Here is a 15570-nt window from a genome sequence, read left to right as displayed (position 1 = left end):
ACATTAATGATTTAGACGAGGGGATTAAATGTAGTATCTCCAAATTTGCGGATGACACTAAGTTGGGTGGCAGTGTGAGCTGCGAGGAGGATGCTATGAGGCTACAGAGTGACTTGGATAGGTTAGGTGAGTGGGCAAATGCGTGGCAGATGAAGTATAATGTGGATAAATGTGAGGTTATCCACTTTGGTGGTAAAAACAGAGAGACAGACTATTATCTGAATGGTGACAGATTAGGAAAAGGGAAGGTGCAACGAGACCTGGGTGTCATGGTACATCAGTCATTAAAGGTTGGCATGCAGGTACAGCAGGCGGTTAAGAAAGCAAATGGCATGTTGGCCTTCATAGCGAGGGGATTTGAGTACAGGGGCAGGGAGGTGTTGCTACAGTTGTACAGGGCCTTGGTGAGGCCACACCTGGAGTATTATGTACAGTTTTGGTCTCCTAACTTGAGGAAGGACATACTTGCTATTGAGGTAGTGCAGCGAAGATTCACCAGACTGATTCCCGGGATGGTGGGACTGACCTATCAAGAAAGACTGGATCAACTGGGCTTGTATTCACTGGAGTTCAGAAGAGTGAGAGGGGACCTCATAGAAACGTTTAAAATTCTGACGGGTTTGGACAGGTTGGATGCAGGAAGAATGTTCCCAATGTTGGGGAAGTCCAGAACCAGGGGTCACAGTCTAAGGATAAGGGGTAAGCCATTTAGGACCGAGATAAGGAGAAACTTCTTCACCCAGAGAGTGGTGAACCTGTAGAATTCTCTACCGCAGGAAGTAGTTGAGGCCAATTCACTAAATATATTCAAAAGGGAGTTAGATGAAGTCCTTACTACTCGGGGGATCAAGGGGTATGGCGTGAAAGCAGGAAGTGGGTACTGAAGTTTCATGTTCAGCCATGAACTCATTGAATGGCGGTGCAGGCTAGAAGGGCTGAATGGCCTGCTCCTGCACCTATTTTCTATGTTTCTATCTATGTTTCTATCCTGAGAACGAAAGTAAATGATAAATTTAGCATTGATAGTGGCATGTCCTTCACACAGGGAGTGATTCACACTTGGAATGGGTAGAATAGTGGGAAGTAAAAATCCTGGAATAGTTTGACAACTATAATTAGACGCTGCAATGTGGAGGAAGTCTTCTGGATAGACGTAATGACCTTGTGAAATGGCGGTCAGGACTGACGCATCCTAAATGATTGCTGAAATAAATTGCCAACCTGAGTTTGGGTGATTCCTCCAACACTAGCTTTGCCCAACAGAAACTGTATAAAACACGAGTCAGGCCACAGCTGGAGTACTGCGTGCAGTTCTGGTCACCACATTACAGGAAAGATGTGATTGCACTACAGAGGAGATTTACGAAGATGTTGCCAGGACTGGAGAAATTTAGTGATGAGGAAAGATTGGATAGGCTGGGGTTGTTTTCTTTGGAACAGAGGAGAGATTTAATTGATGTGTATAACATTCTGAGGGGCCGAGATAGAGTGGATAGGAAGGACCTATTTCCCTTGGCAGAGGGGTCAACGACTAGGGGGCATAGATTCAAAGTAATTGGGGGGAGGTTTAGAGGGGATTTGGGGGGAAATATCTTCACCCAGAGGGTGGTGGGGGTCTGGAACTCACTGCCTGAAAGGGTGGTAGAGGCAGAAACCCTCACCACATTTAAAAAGTACCCGGATATGCACTTGAAGTGCTGTAACCTACAGGGCTTATGGACCAAGAGATGAAAAGTGGGATTAGGCTGGGTGGCTCTTGGTTGGCCGGCGTGGACACGATGGGCCAAAATGGCCTCCTTCTGTCTGTAAATTTTTATGATTCTATGATCCTAGCCCTAATCCTATGGGGCACAGTGTGGGTGGGACCTCTGGCTGTTTTCCCCTCCCTAACTGCCAGGACTGGAAAATCCAGGCCATAAAATTTAAATCAACGCTCCCATCAATTTATACATGAATACACATTGGTTCATTCTTTCGAGCCGGTCTCCTCCAAGCCAATCTGATGCCGCGTCTGGCTGTACCTTAGCAGGTCTCGGGCACAGTCTTTGAGGGCACAGTGAGCTTGCCCTTATCCTTTATTATAGACGGCGAGACCCCAGGTGAAGGGGCCAAGGCCCATAGAGCCAAACTTGGAAAAAGGAGGTGAGGAGACAAGGGAGTGCAGGGTTATGGGGAGTGGGCGGGGAAGTGGAGTTGAGGCCAAGATCAAATCAGCAAAGATCTTATTGAATGGCGGAGCAGGTTCAATGGGCCAAAGGCCGACTCCTGCTCCTATTTTTTATGTTCTTACGTTCTAATATCCATCTTTCGGATGAGACATTAAACCGAAGTTATACGTCCACCCGAGTCTGCTGTCTCGGGTGGACGTATAAAATCCCACGGCCACTATTTTGAAGAGCGGGGGAGTTATCCCCGGTGTCCTGGGGTCAATATTTATCCCTCAATCAACATAACAAAATAGATGATCTGGGTCATTATCACATTGCTGTATGTGGGAGCTTGCTGCGCGCAAATTGGCTGCCGCGTTGTCTATATTACAACAGTGACTACACTCCAAAAGTACTTCATTGGCTGTACAGCGCTTTGAGACATCCGGTGGTCGTGAATGGCGATATATAAATCCAAGTCTTTTTCTTTTTAATATCACATGGATCATTGGAGCTATGTGTTGATGTAAGTATAAATATATAATAATTCCGCAGGGGGAGGGTCATGAAGATACTTGTACAGAGCGCAAGCTCTGTGTGGAGGGAAAGGAGAAGAAAATGAATTGCTATGGGGGAAATATCAATTCATCAACCGTAACTCCCCCTGTTATGTTACAACCCTGCACTGTGCTTCGAACCGAGACAACTATAGCGGCTCTGTCTCTGTTCAGCTTCTTCCACCAGGAGTCTCGGCTCCAGACTAGATTCCACCGCAGCTCCTGTGAATAGGGATCAATCCACAATCTGATCTCACTTGTACATATCTACATATCTGTGCTGTGAATTGGCCTTTATACCACACAGGCTTGACAGAGCTAGGTCTTGGTCCAGTGGCAAGGGTTAACCAAGATGACTGGAGACCTGCTCTGCTGCACGAACCTAGTGCGCTCACATATCGCAGCGAGGGCTGGGCCCGTGCTGCCCCTGGGCCCTCGGTTCTGCTGGGCCCCGAACTCACGCCTCTCCCGGGCCCCGAACTCACGCCTCTCCCGGGCCCCGATCACAGCCCTCCACAATCTCTCGCCGCTCCTTCGCCCCGACCTCGCCGCTCCTGCTGTACCTGCCCACGCTCCAATCACCGACCTGGACCTTGATGACATCGCTCTTCGCTCCGTCGCCCTCCTGCACCAACTCGCGCTGCTCCCTAAAGTGGTACGCCTCCACGCTGCCCATGGCCGCCACTCGCTCCTCCTTTTATGGCCCCGACCCGCCGCTGATGGTCTCTCGCAGGTCGGGGCCGCCTCGCTGCCCATGGCCGCCACTCCTTTTACTGCCAAGCACTGGCATCTTCCACCCTTCAAGATGCAATTCGGGACCTGGAATATTAGGTCCTTCATTGAAACACCTGTGAGCTCATCCCTTTTTGGCGTGGAAGCAAGTCATCCTCGATTCGAGGGACTGCCTGTGATGATTCTGAACCACTACATGTCGAAAGAGATCAGGGAATAAACACGCCTTTGGACCGGATCAGAAACCCGAGTCAGGAATTAGTAACGGGATATGTGGAGAATGTGCAGTTGTAAAGAGACGGGCTGCAATATCTTAAGACAAGAGACACTGAAACCTGCGCGTGCGCAAACAATTAAATTCGTTGGTGGCAGTCCCATCCTTAAAAATAAACCAAATGATCAGGTCATCATCACGTCGCTGTGTGTGGGAGCTTGCTGTGCGCAAATTAGCGTTTCCCACATTACAACAGTGAGCGCACTCCATAAAGTACTTCATTGGGTGTGAAGCGCTTTGGGGCGCCCTGAGGCGGGTGATAGGCACTATATAAATGTGACTCTTTACAAAGGATAGAGGTGGTGATGACGGGAGGGGCGGGGTGGGGGGGGGGGGGGCGGTGACAATGGCAGCGGGAGCGAGAACCAAAAGAACAGTTGAAGATGTCGGGTTTTAAGGAATCCTTTGGGAGGAGTAGGGTGAGGTAAATCGGGAAGTAGTGACGAGATGACACTAGATTTGAGTTCCGAAAAAGCTGTAGGAGGGAAATTGCATGATTCAGTGTTGGGCTGATTTAATTAAGAACATAATAAATATGAGTGGGCCATTCGGCCCCTCGAGCCTGCTCCACCATTCAATAAGATCATGACTGATCATCAACCTCAACTCACTTTCCCGCCCGATCCCTTGAATCCCCTAGACCCCAAAAATCTATCGATCTCCGCCTTGAATATACTCAGAGACTCAGCATCCACAGCCCTGTGGGGCAGAGAATGCCAGAGATTGGAATCTTTGGAATTACAATGAGAGAGATTGCGGATGTGCTACATTCCACTGTGGGGCTCCACGTATCTCGGCGGCAACAGTGAGTATCAGTCCCAGGCATCTCCCAATCTGGCCCTTTGCTCCATGTAATCCAGGGTTCACCCTCCCTCCCGCCTCTTTCTTCTGTCCTGCCTTCTCCCGAAGGTTCCATGGGCGCCCTTTATTCAAGCGGCCAGATAGGGATTCTGTCAGGCAGCTTGACCAAAGACTCGCGGCTCAGCCCAGTCCCGTTCTTCCAACACACAACGTCCAGCAATGGGGTGACTGGATAAGGATCAGAAGCAGGAGCCCTGGTTTGCCTCGATTTTTAAAATTCTCATCCTTGTTTTCAAATCCCTCCATTGGCTCACTTCCCCCCCCCTCCCCGCCCCCCCCCCCCCCCCCTCCCCAAGATGTCTGCGTTCCACTCAGTCTGCCCTCTTGAGCATCCCAGGACTGAGGGAGCGCCGCACTGTCGGTGGGGCGGTACTGAGGGAGCGCCGCACTGTCGGAGGGGCAGTACTGAGAGAGTGCCGCACTGTCGGAGGGGCAGTACTGAGGGAGCGCCGCACTGTCGGAGGGGCGGTACTGAGGGAGCGCCGCACTGTCGGAGGGGCGGTACTGAGGGAGTGTCGGAGGGGCTGTACTGAGGGAGCGCCGCACTGTCGGAGGGGCGGTACTGAGGGAGCGCCACACTGTCGGAGGGGCGGTACTGAGGGAGTGCCGCACTGTCGGAGGGGCGGTACTGAGGGAGCGCCGCACTGTCGGAGGGGCAGTACTGAGGAAGCGCCTCACTGTCGGAGGGGCAGTACTGAGGGAGTATCGGAGGGGCAGTACTGAGGGAGCACCGCACTGTCGGAGGGACTGCACTGAGGGAGCGCCGTACTGTCGGAGGGGCAGTACTGAGAGAGTGCCGCACTGTCGGAGGGGCAGTACTGAGGAAGCGCCGCACTATCGGAAGGGCGGTACTGAGGGAGCGCCGCACTGTCGGAGGGGCAGTACTGAGGGAGTGCCGCACTGTCGGAGGGGCAGTACTGAGGGAGCGCCGCACTGTCGGAGGGGCAGTACTGAGAGAGTGCCGCACTGTCGGAGGGGCAGTACTGAGGGAGCGCCGCACTGTCGGAGGGGCAGTACTGAGGGAGTGCCGCACTGTCGGAGGGGCAGTACTGAAGGAGCACTGCACTGTCGGAGGGCAGTACTGAGGGAGCGCTGCACTCAAAAAGGGGCAGTATTGAGGGCGAGCCACACTGAATGAAAGACAGTACTGAGGGAGCACTGCACTGAAGGAGGGGCAGTACTGAGGGCGCGCCGCACTGTCGGAGGGGCGGTACTGAGCGAGCGCCGCACTCCCGGAGGGGCAATACTGAGGGAGCGCCGCACTATCCGAGGGGCAGTACTGAGGGAGCGCCGCATTGTCGGAGGGCCAGTACTGAGGGAGCGCCGCACTGTCGGAGGGGAAGTACTGTGGGAGCACCGCACTGTCGGAGGGGCAGTGCTGAGGAAGTGCTGTGCTGCCGGAGGGGCTGTCTTTCAGATGAAATGTTAAACCGAGGCCTTGTCTGAAGGGCTGTGTGGAATGAGCGGGGGTCATGGGGGCGGGCTGGAGGGCGGGTGTTGGGGGGACTAACTGGATAGCTCTTTGAGAGAGCCAGCTCAGACACGATGGGCCGAATGGCTTCCATCTGTGCTGTATGGTTGTAGCCCTTCCAGTCTCCGTTTAACTGAGTGTGGTGGGAGCGGGGCAGGCGGGGGGAGTGAAACAGCTGTGTGTGACTGGCCGCACACGGAAGCTGGTCCGGGAATTACTTTTAGCATCGTGAGTTCGAGCCGTTGCAAGCAGTCACTTTAAACAGGAACTTTCTGGGCCCCATTGGCCTCGCCCAGCATCACCATCATCATCATAGGCAGTCCCTTGGAATCGAGGAAGACTTGCTCCTCTCATCCTCCTCTGTTCCAAAGAAAACAAACCCAAGCCTATCCAGTTCTCAGAAGTGAGTAACGATATTTTTAACTAATCGTATTTCTGCAGCCAACTTTTTTTTTTATGATGGGATTTCCTCCTTCCATGGTTAAAAAGAGATTAAAGAAAAGAGCTTGTTTGTGGATTTGTGGTGTGAGGAGTCCCTGTAGTTACAGATCCCGTCTGCTCCTGGTGGTGTTCAACTCAATGGCCTTCGAGGCTGGGCCAACCTCCAGCGCCTCACGTATCGGGCTATGCACCATGCCTTGAGGCGAGATGGTGAATGCCAGCAAGCTATTGGGCCGTGAAGGCGTCACATTTTATCGTTGCCCCGACAGCAGGAGCACTGAATTCCGATCAGAAGCGGGACCACTATCCATTTCTTTCCCCACTTAGTCCAAGAATGTTGAAGCTACTTGTAGCGCAACCCATCCGAGATCAGCTCGCTCAAAGACTTTATACATAAGAACATAAGAAATCGGTGCAGGAGTTGGCCATTTGGCCCCTCGAGCCTGCTCCGCCATTCAATGAGATCATGGCCGATCTGGTCTTGGCCTCAACTCCACTTCCCTGCCCGTTCCCCATAACCCTTCACTCCCTTATTGTCCAAAAATCTGTCTATTTTCACCTTAAATATATTCAATAACCCAGCCTCCACAGCTTCTGGGGCAGAAAATTCCACAGATTTACAATCCTCTGAGAGAAGAAATGTTTCCTCATCTCTGTTCTAAATGAGCGACCCCTTATTCTGAAACTATGCCCCCTAATTCCAGATTCCCCCATGAGGGGAAACATCCTCTCTGCATCCGACTTGTCGAGCCCCCTCAGTATCTTATATGTTTCAATAAGATCACCTCTCATTCTTCTAAACTCCAATGAGTAGAGGCCCAACCTGCTCATAAGTCAACCCCTTCATCTCAGGAATCAACCTCGTAAACCTTCTCTGAACTGCCTCCAATGCAAGTATATCCTTCTTTAAATACGGAGACCAAAACTGCACACAGTACTCCAGGTGTGGCCTCACCAATACCCTGTACAGCTGTAGCAGGACTTCTCTGCTTTTATACTCTATCCTTCTTGCAATAAAAGCCAAAATTCCATTTGCCTTCCTGATTACTTGCTGTATCTGCATACTAACTGTTGTGTTCCTAACACAGATGAGACTGCACACAGGGAGGTTAAAGTAACAGTGACCCCAGTCTTTATTAAGACACTCCAGAGTGAGGAACAGGCCCCAGGGACCGGCTTATATACAGTGCACCCAAGGGATGCTGGGATCCCTTGGGACTTCAGGGGATGCGCTCCCTGGTGGCGGAACATGGGAGTGCATGCTTTACAGATACACAACACTAACTTTTTGTGTTTTATACACAAGGACCCCTAGATCTCTCTGTACTGCAGCATTTTATAATCTCTCAATTTAAATAATAATTTGCTTCTTTAACGTAGTAAAACTTACCAAGATGTTTCACAAATGGTAAATCAGGCACAAATTGGCACTGAGCCATATAAGGAGATATTGGGGCACAGAACCCAAATACATTACAGTCAAAGAGGTAGATTTTTAAGTGGCGTCTTAAAGGAGGAGAGAGAGAAAGAGGCGGAGAGGTTTAGGGAGGGAGTTCCAGAGCTTGGGGCCCAGGCAGCTGAAGGCACGGCCACCGATGGTGGAGCGATGGAAATCGGGGGATGGGCAAGAGGGCAGAATTGGAGGAGCGCAGAGCTCGGCGGTGGGGGGGGGATGTTGTAGGGACTGGAGGAGGTTACAGAGATAGGGAGGGGTTGTAGGGGCTGGAAGAGGTTACAGAGATAGGGAGGGGTTGTAGGGGCTGGAGAAGGTTACAGAGATAGGGAGGGGTGCAGGGCTGGAGGAGGTTACAGAGATAGGGAGGGGTGTAGGGGCTGGAGGAGGTTACAGAGATAGGGAGGGGTGTAGGGCTGGACGAGGTTACAGAGATAGGGAGGGGTGTCGGGCTGGAGGAGGTTACACAGATAGGGAGGGGTGTAGGGCTGGAGGAGGTTACAGAGATAGGGAGGGGTGTAGGGGCTGGAGGAGGTTACAGAGATAAGGAGGGGTGTAGGGCTGGAGGAGGTTACAGAGATAGGGAGGGGTGTAGGGGCTGGAAGAGGTTACAGAGATAGGGAGGGGTGTAGGGCGGGAGGGGTGTAGGGCTGGAGGAGGTTACAGAGATAGGGAGGGGTGTAGGGGCTGGAGGAGGTTACAGAGATAAGGAGGGGTGTAGGGCTGGAGGAGGTTACAGAGATAGGGAGGGGTGTAGGGGCTGGAGAAAGTTACTGAGATAGGGAGGGGTGTAGGGGCTAGAGGAAGTTACTGAGATAGAGAGGGGTGTAGGGGCTGGAGGAGGTTACAGAGATAGGGAGGGGTGTAGGGGCTCGAGGAAGTTACTGAGATAGGGAGGGGAGGCGAGGAGGCTGCGGAGGGATTTGAACATGACGATGAGAATTTTAAAATGGAGGCGTTGCCAGACCGGGGAGACGATGTAGATCAGCGAGCACAGGGAGGGGTGATGGGTGAACGGGACTGGGTGCGAGTTAGGATATGGGGGCAGCAGTTTCTCAGCACAGACTGGAACTGTGCTGGTCTCCATGGCTCTGCTCACATTGGGGTGAGTGATTGACTCACTGAGTCAGTGTGGAGGGGACTTTGATTTGACGACTTGGAAGTGCTCATTATTTAAGCAATGTCCAATGGGATTACACTCGCGGATTATTCACTCTTTCCCCCCATTTTTGTTCTGGCAGAGGTGAAGAAGAACTGGTCGGACCATGGGCTGTGGTGGGAGCAGAAGAACCAGTGGGTCCTCAAAACCAACTGGACCCTCGACAAATGTGGAATCCAGGCCGACGCCAAGCTCCTCTTCACCACCCAGCACAAATCCTTACGGCTGCAGCTCCCCAACATGAAGACTGTGAGAGTGAAAGCATGTTTCTCCAGCCCCGTCTTCAGATCCATCATCGGCGTCTGCAAAATCCTCAGTAGGTGTTCTCCCCTCTGCTTCTTCCTGCGTCCGCTCTTCCTCTCCCTCTCTTTCTGTTCCCATTCTCCTCGAAAATCTAGGCTGACACTCCCTGTGCAGTACTGAGGGAGCACCGCACTGTCGGAGGGGCAGTACTGAGGGAGCGCTGCACTGTCGGAGAGGCAGTACTGAGGGAGCACCGCACTGTCGGAGGGGTAGTCCTGAGAGAGTGCCGCACTGTCGGAGAGGCAGTACTGAGGGAGCACCGCACTGTCGGAGGGGCAGTACTGAGAGAGTGCCGCACTGTCGGAGAGGCAGTACTGAGGGAGCACCGCACTGTCGGAGGGGCAGTCCTGAGAGAGTGCCGCACTGTCGGAGGGGCAGTACTGAGGGAGCGCCGTACTGTCGGAGGGGCAGTACTGAGTGAGCACCGCACTGTCGGAGGGGCAGTACTGAGGGAGAGCCGCACTGTCGAAGGTGCCATCTTTTGGATGAGACGTTAAACTGAGGCCCTGTCCGTGCTCTCAGGCAGACGTAAAAGATACCACAGCCACTATTTCGAAGAAGAGCAGGGGAGTTATCCCTGGTGTCCTGGGGCCAATATTTATCCCTCAATCAACATAACAAAAAAACACATGATCTGAGTCACATTGCTGTCTGTGGGAGCTTGCTGTGCGCAAATTGGCTGCCGCATTTCCACAATACCACAGTGACTGCACTCCAAAAGTACTTCATTGGCTGACAGGTGCTTTTGGACGTCTGGTGGTCGTGAATGGCGCTATATAAATCCAAGTCTTTCTTTCACCTCTTCTTCCTACATCTCTCCCTTCTGTCCCTCCCTCACTCCTCCACCTACTCTTCCTCTCTTCCTCCTTCTCCTCCTCCTTGTTCTCTTCCTCACCTCTTCTCATTTCTCCTTCTATTCCTCCGTCTCCTCCCCTCCTCTTCCTTCTCCTCCACCACTTCCCCTTTCCCTCCTCTCTGCCTCCTTCTCCTCCCCTCCCCCCTCCTCCTTCTGCTCCTCCTCATCTCCTGCTGTTGCTTCCTGACCTCTTCCTCCCACTCTCCCGCATCTCCTCCGTCTTCTCCCCCTCCACCTCCCAATGTTGCTTCTCCCCTCACTTACCTAGCGGTGTTTGGTTGTAGTGCCACTTCACTCAGGCCTGGGCAAATTCAACAGCTCGGCCTCTAACATGGTGTTTCTGCAAGTCTCTGGGCTCGTGACACTGAATCATCGTCAAGATAAGGAAACCGTTCAAAAAGAGTCAGACTGATCCCAGGCCGAGGGCCATGTGCAGCTGCATTAATTTTCAGAAGTGCAAGAAAGAAGCACTAGCATTTTTACTGCGCCTTTTAGAATCCATTTTAGATGTTGGTTGAGGGATAACTATTGGCCAGGACACTAAATAGTGACCGTGGGATCTTTTACGTCCACCTGAAAGGGCAGACGGGGCCTCGGTTTAACATCCCATCCGAGGGACGCTGCCTCCGACAGTGCGGCGCTCCCTCAGTAGTACCGCCCCTCCGACAGTGCGACACTCCCTCAGTACTGCCCCTCCGACAGTGCGACACTCCCTCAGTACTGCCCCTCCGACAGTGCGACACTCCCTCAGTACTGGCACCGGGAGTGTCAGCCTAGATTATCAAGTCTGGACCTTTGGAGTGCTGCCCACTGCGCCACGGCTAACAGCTCAAGCCCCGTTAATATTGAAACGACACAAATTATGGCGGCTGGATCTTCTCTTCACATTACAGCACACGCGTGTACAACTGGCACGAGGACTGCTTGGGTAGCGGCGAGACTAGATGGAACAATCCCCGTTGATTGTTATAGCTACGTTGGCATAGATTGGGCACCACAGGCAGCAGAGTGTGGTGGGCCCATGGCTCGCCACTGAGTTGGGCCCGAATGCAGCCATTGTGAACTTCCCGCATGCGCATCGCTCACCCATTTTGTATTCTTGTTTGTCAGATATCCGACGTCCGGAGGAGCTATCGCTTCTGAAACCGCCGGAGGATCCCAACCGTAAGAAGAAGAAAAAGGACAAGGACACGGGGCCGGAAGAGGAAGTGGCGGATTTGGAATGTCTCGCAGCTCCCCGAGGGTCACAAAGTAACGATCAAAATTCAATCTTCAAAGTTACATTTTTTGAAGCGATCGCTTTGTTTTCCAAGGGGCCAAAATTGCCCCAATCGGGGGCGGATAATTCGAAATAAGAGGGGGTGCCGGGGCTACCTGTCGGTGGCCCGGCCGAACCCGTGGCCGCCATTGTCGGGCTGACTTCAGAGTCGGCCGACACTTGGAATAAAATGGCGGCCGCGGCGGTGCGCGATCCCCTTTAAGGGCAGACGTGCCGCCCAGCCACGGGCACCTTCCCGCTGGGGAAAGCAGTGGGGAGCACTGAGCGGCAGTGGCTCTTGCTCCTGCGGGGCAATTTCCCTCACCTGGGGACGGGGCGGAAACCCGGGGGCAATTTTGGATGGGTTAGTCCATCCTCTGAGGGGACAATATCATAGAAACATAGAAAGTAGGTGCAGGAGTAGGCCATTCGGCCCTTCGAGCCTGCACCACCATTCAATAAGATCACGGCTGATCATTCTCTCAGTACCCCTTTCCTGTTTCCTCTCCATACCCTTTAGCCATAAGGGCCACATCGAACTCCCTTTTGAATCTAGCTAACAAATTGGCCTCAACAACTTTCTGCGGTAGAGAATTCCACAGGTTCACCACTCTCTGGGTGAAGAAGTTTCTCCTCATCTCGGTCCTAAATGGCTTACCCCTTATCCTTAGACTGGGACCCCTGGTTCTGGACTTCCCCAACATCGGGAACATTCTTCCTGCATCTAACCTGTCCAGTCCCATCAGAATTTTATGTTTCTATGAGATCCCCTCTCATTCTTCTAAATTCCAGTCGATCCAGTCTTTTCTTCATATGTCAGTCCTGCCATCCTGGGAATCAGTCTGGTGAACCTTCGCTGCACTCCCTCAATAGCAAGAATGTCCTTCCTCAGATTAGGAGACAAAAACTGTCCACAAGACTCAAGGTGTGGCCTCACCAAGGCCCTGTACAACTGCAGTAAGACCTCCCTGCTCCTATACTCAAATCCTCACGCTATGAAGGTCAACATGCCATTTGCCTTCTTCACTGCCTGCTGTACCTGCATGCCTACTTTAAATGACTGATGTACCATGGCCCCCAGGGTTAGCCCATCCTCTCAGAGGTGGGCAATTTCAGCAACCCCCCCCCTCCCCAAGTGTCTTGAGTGATTGAAGCTGAGCTGGGGAGACTGGAGAAGCCGGGGTTGTTCTCCTTGGAGCAGAGAAGGTTAAGGGGGAGATTTGATCGAGGCGTTCAAAATCATGACGTGTTTTGATGGAGTAAATCAGGAGAAACTGTTTCCAGTGGCGGGAAGGTCGGTAACCAGAGGGACACGGATTGATGATAATCGGCAAAAGAACCAGAGGGGGAGACGAGGGGAATATTTTTACGCAGCGAGTTGTTGTGATCAGGAACACGCTGCCTGAAAGGGCGGTGGGAGCAGATCCAATAGTGACTTTCAAACCGGGAATTGGATAAATACTCAAATGAGAGAGGAAGAAATTTGCAGGGCTGTGGGAAAAGAGCAGGGAATTGGGACTAATGGGATCACTCTTTCACAGAGCCGGCACAGGCACAATGGACTGATTGGCCACCTCCTCTGCTGTATCATTCTGTGATTCTGTAAACATCACTTGAGTGATTTTGGACCGATCCAGACTGTACCATTATTGTGACTTGACAAGCCAGCCTGATAACTGCTGCCTTATTGGACTCCCCTGATCTCACATCTCCCCACTCAATGAATTATTCACTTGCAATTATTAAATTTTGATGAAAATTGTCAGGCACCTTTTGAACAGGTGCAGTGTCCCGGCTGCCCTGCAGGTGGCGGTGCTAAGCTTTGGCTGGCTCAGCATTGCCGTCTGCAGGCAGTGGCTGGTATGACGGTCTCAGACAGTCCCATTCACTCTGGCCACACTGGTGTTCGGAGACCTGTCGGACATGGCCTTCTAATCTCACCCTCTAGTTTTCTCCTCACTCGGCCTCCGGGCACCAGAAGATTCTTAAACGTGAGAGCCTATGCGCCTGTGGAGGGCGTTAAGGAACCGGGAGGGGAGATAGCGGCCAGGGTTCCCACACCTGATGCCCAGTGGCTTGTGCTGGAAAGTGCTTGTGTGTGTCGACGTCAAGTGAGGACAGGGTTGGCCTTACAAGTGATCGCTCGTTCCCCTTTCCTATCCCCGCCACAGGCCAATAACTTGCTGACACTCGCAGGCCAATCTCGCACTGCCCACCCTCTCCATCGCACTGCCCTCTCTCCCTCCTTCCCCCTCCTTTCCTCTCCCTCCTTCCCCCTCCTTCCCCCTCCTTTCCTCTCCCTCTCCTTTCCCTTCCCTCCCTCTCCTTCCCCCTCCCTCTCCCTCCTTCCCCTTCCCTCCACCTCCCTCCCCCTCCTTCCTTCCCTCCCCCTCCTTTCCCCTCCTTCCTTCCCTCCCCCTCCTTCCTTCCCTCCCCCTCCTTCCTTCCTTCCCTCCCCCTCCTTCCCCCTCCCTCTCCTCCCCCTCCCCTCCTTCCCCCACCACTCGCCCTCTCCTTCCCCCACCACTCGCCCTCTCCTTCCCCCACCACTCGCCCTCTCCTTCCCCCCCCCTCGCCCTCTCCTTCCCCCCCTCGCCCTCTCCTTCCCCCCCCTCGCCCTCTCCTTCCCCCCCCGCTCGCCCTCTCCTTCCCCCCCTCCCTTGCCCTCGCCCTCGCACTGCCCTCCCTCCCCTCTCCCTCACGTGACCCTCCATGCTTCCCCTTCCCTCTCACTATCCCTCCAGCGACAGTTGGAACTGGTGCTCTCCACTCTCCCGTCCTTATATATATCAGTAATTAACTTTTAGCATTTTTGTTGCCAATTTAAGTGTATCTAAGGGACACGTGGTATGCTCCTCCTGTACTACGTGGGAAGTCAGGAACACTTCCGGTGTCCCTGACGACTACATGTGCGGGAAGTGTGTCCGCCTCCAGCTCCTGACGGACCGCGTTGCGGAGCTGGAGCCGAGGGTGGATTCACTCTGGAGCATGCACGATGCTGAGAATGACGTGAATAGCACGTTTAATGAGTTGGTCTTACCACAGGTAAAGGGTCCACAGCCAGATAGGGAATGGAAGACCAACAGGAAGAGCAGTGCAGGGAAGGTAGTGCAGGGGTCCCCTGCGGTCATCCTCCGCAAAACAGATACACCGCTTTGGGTACTGTTGGGGGGGGATCACTCATCAAGGGATGGCAGCAGCAGCCAAGTTCATGGCACTGTGGCTGGCTCTGCTGCACAGGAGGGCAGGAAAAAGAGTGGGAGAGCGATAGTGATAGGGGATTCAATTGTAAGGGGAATAGATAGGCGTTTCTGCGGCCGCAACCGAGACTCCAGGATGGTATGTTGCCTCCCTGGTACAAACGTCAAGGATGTCTCGGAGCGGGGGCAGGACATTCTGAAAAGGGAGGGGGAACAGCCAGTTATCGTGATGCATATAGGTACCAACGATACAAGTAAAAAAAACGGGATGAGGTCTTACAAGACAAATTTAGGGAGCTAGGAGTTAAATTAAAAAGTAGGACCTCAAAAGTAGTAATCTCAGGATTGCTATCAGTGCCACGTGCTAGTCAGAGTAGGAATCGCAGGATAGCTCAGATGAATACGTGGCTTGAGATATGGTGCAAAAGGGAGGGATTCAAATTCCTGGGACATTGGAACCGGTTCTGGGGGAGGTGGGACCAGTACAAACCAGACGGTCTGCACCTAGGCAGGACCGGAACCAATGTCCTAGGGGGAGTGTTTGCTAGTGCTGTTGGGGAGGAGTTAAACTAATATGACAGGGGGATGGGAACCTATGCAGGGGGGCAGAAGCAAAAGATAGAAAGGAGAATAGTAAAAGTGGAGGGCTGAGAAACTCAAGGCAAAAAGCAAAAAGGGCCACATTACAGCAAGATTCAAAAGGGGCAAAGTGTGTTAAAAAGACAAGCCTGAAGGTTCTGTGCCTCAATGCGAGGAGTATTCGGAATAAGGTGAATGAATTAACTGCACAGATAGCAGTTAACGGATACGATGTGATTGGCATCACGGAGACATGGCTCCAGGGTGACCAAGGCTGGG

At 52.8% G+C, this 15570-nt stretch overlaps 1 protein-coding gene across 3 annotated transcripts in view; it reads left to right on the top strand.

Moving 5' to 3' along the window:
* Positions 1-15570, top strand: part of LOC139239425 (fermitin family homolog 3-like) — a 65670-nt gene that overhangs the window by 18649 nt on the left and 31451 nt on the right. For all 3 annotated transcript variants that reach the window (XM_070868153.1, XM_070868151.1, XM_070868152.1), the window contains 2 exons: positions 9178-9411; positions 11365-11505. In XM_070868153.1, the coding sequence (XP_070724254.1) occupies positions 9178-9411; positions 11365-11505 (375 nt within the window). The remainder of the gene's footprint in view (positions 1-9177; positions 9412-11364; positions 11506-15570) is intronic.

The sequence above is a fragment of the Pristiophorus japonicus genome, chromosome 27 (assembly GCF_044704955.1).
Source record: "Pristiophorus japonicus isolate sPriJap1 chromosome 27, sPriJap1.hap1, whole genome shotgun sequence".
In the NCBI taxonomy this organism is placed as follows: domain Eukaryota; kingdom Metazoa; phylum Chordata; class Chondrichthyes; family Pristiophoridae; genus Pristiophorus; species Pristiophorus japonicus.
This window is presented reverse-complemented; position numbering and strand designations above follow the sequence as displayed.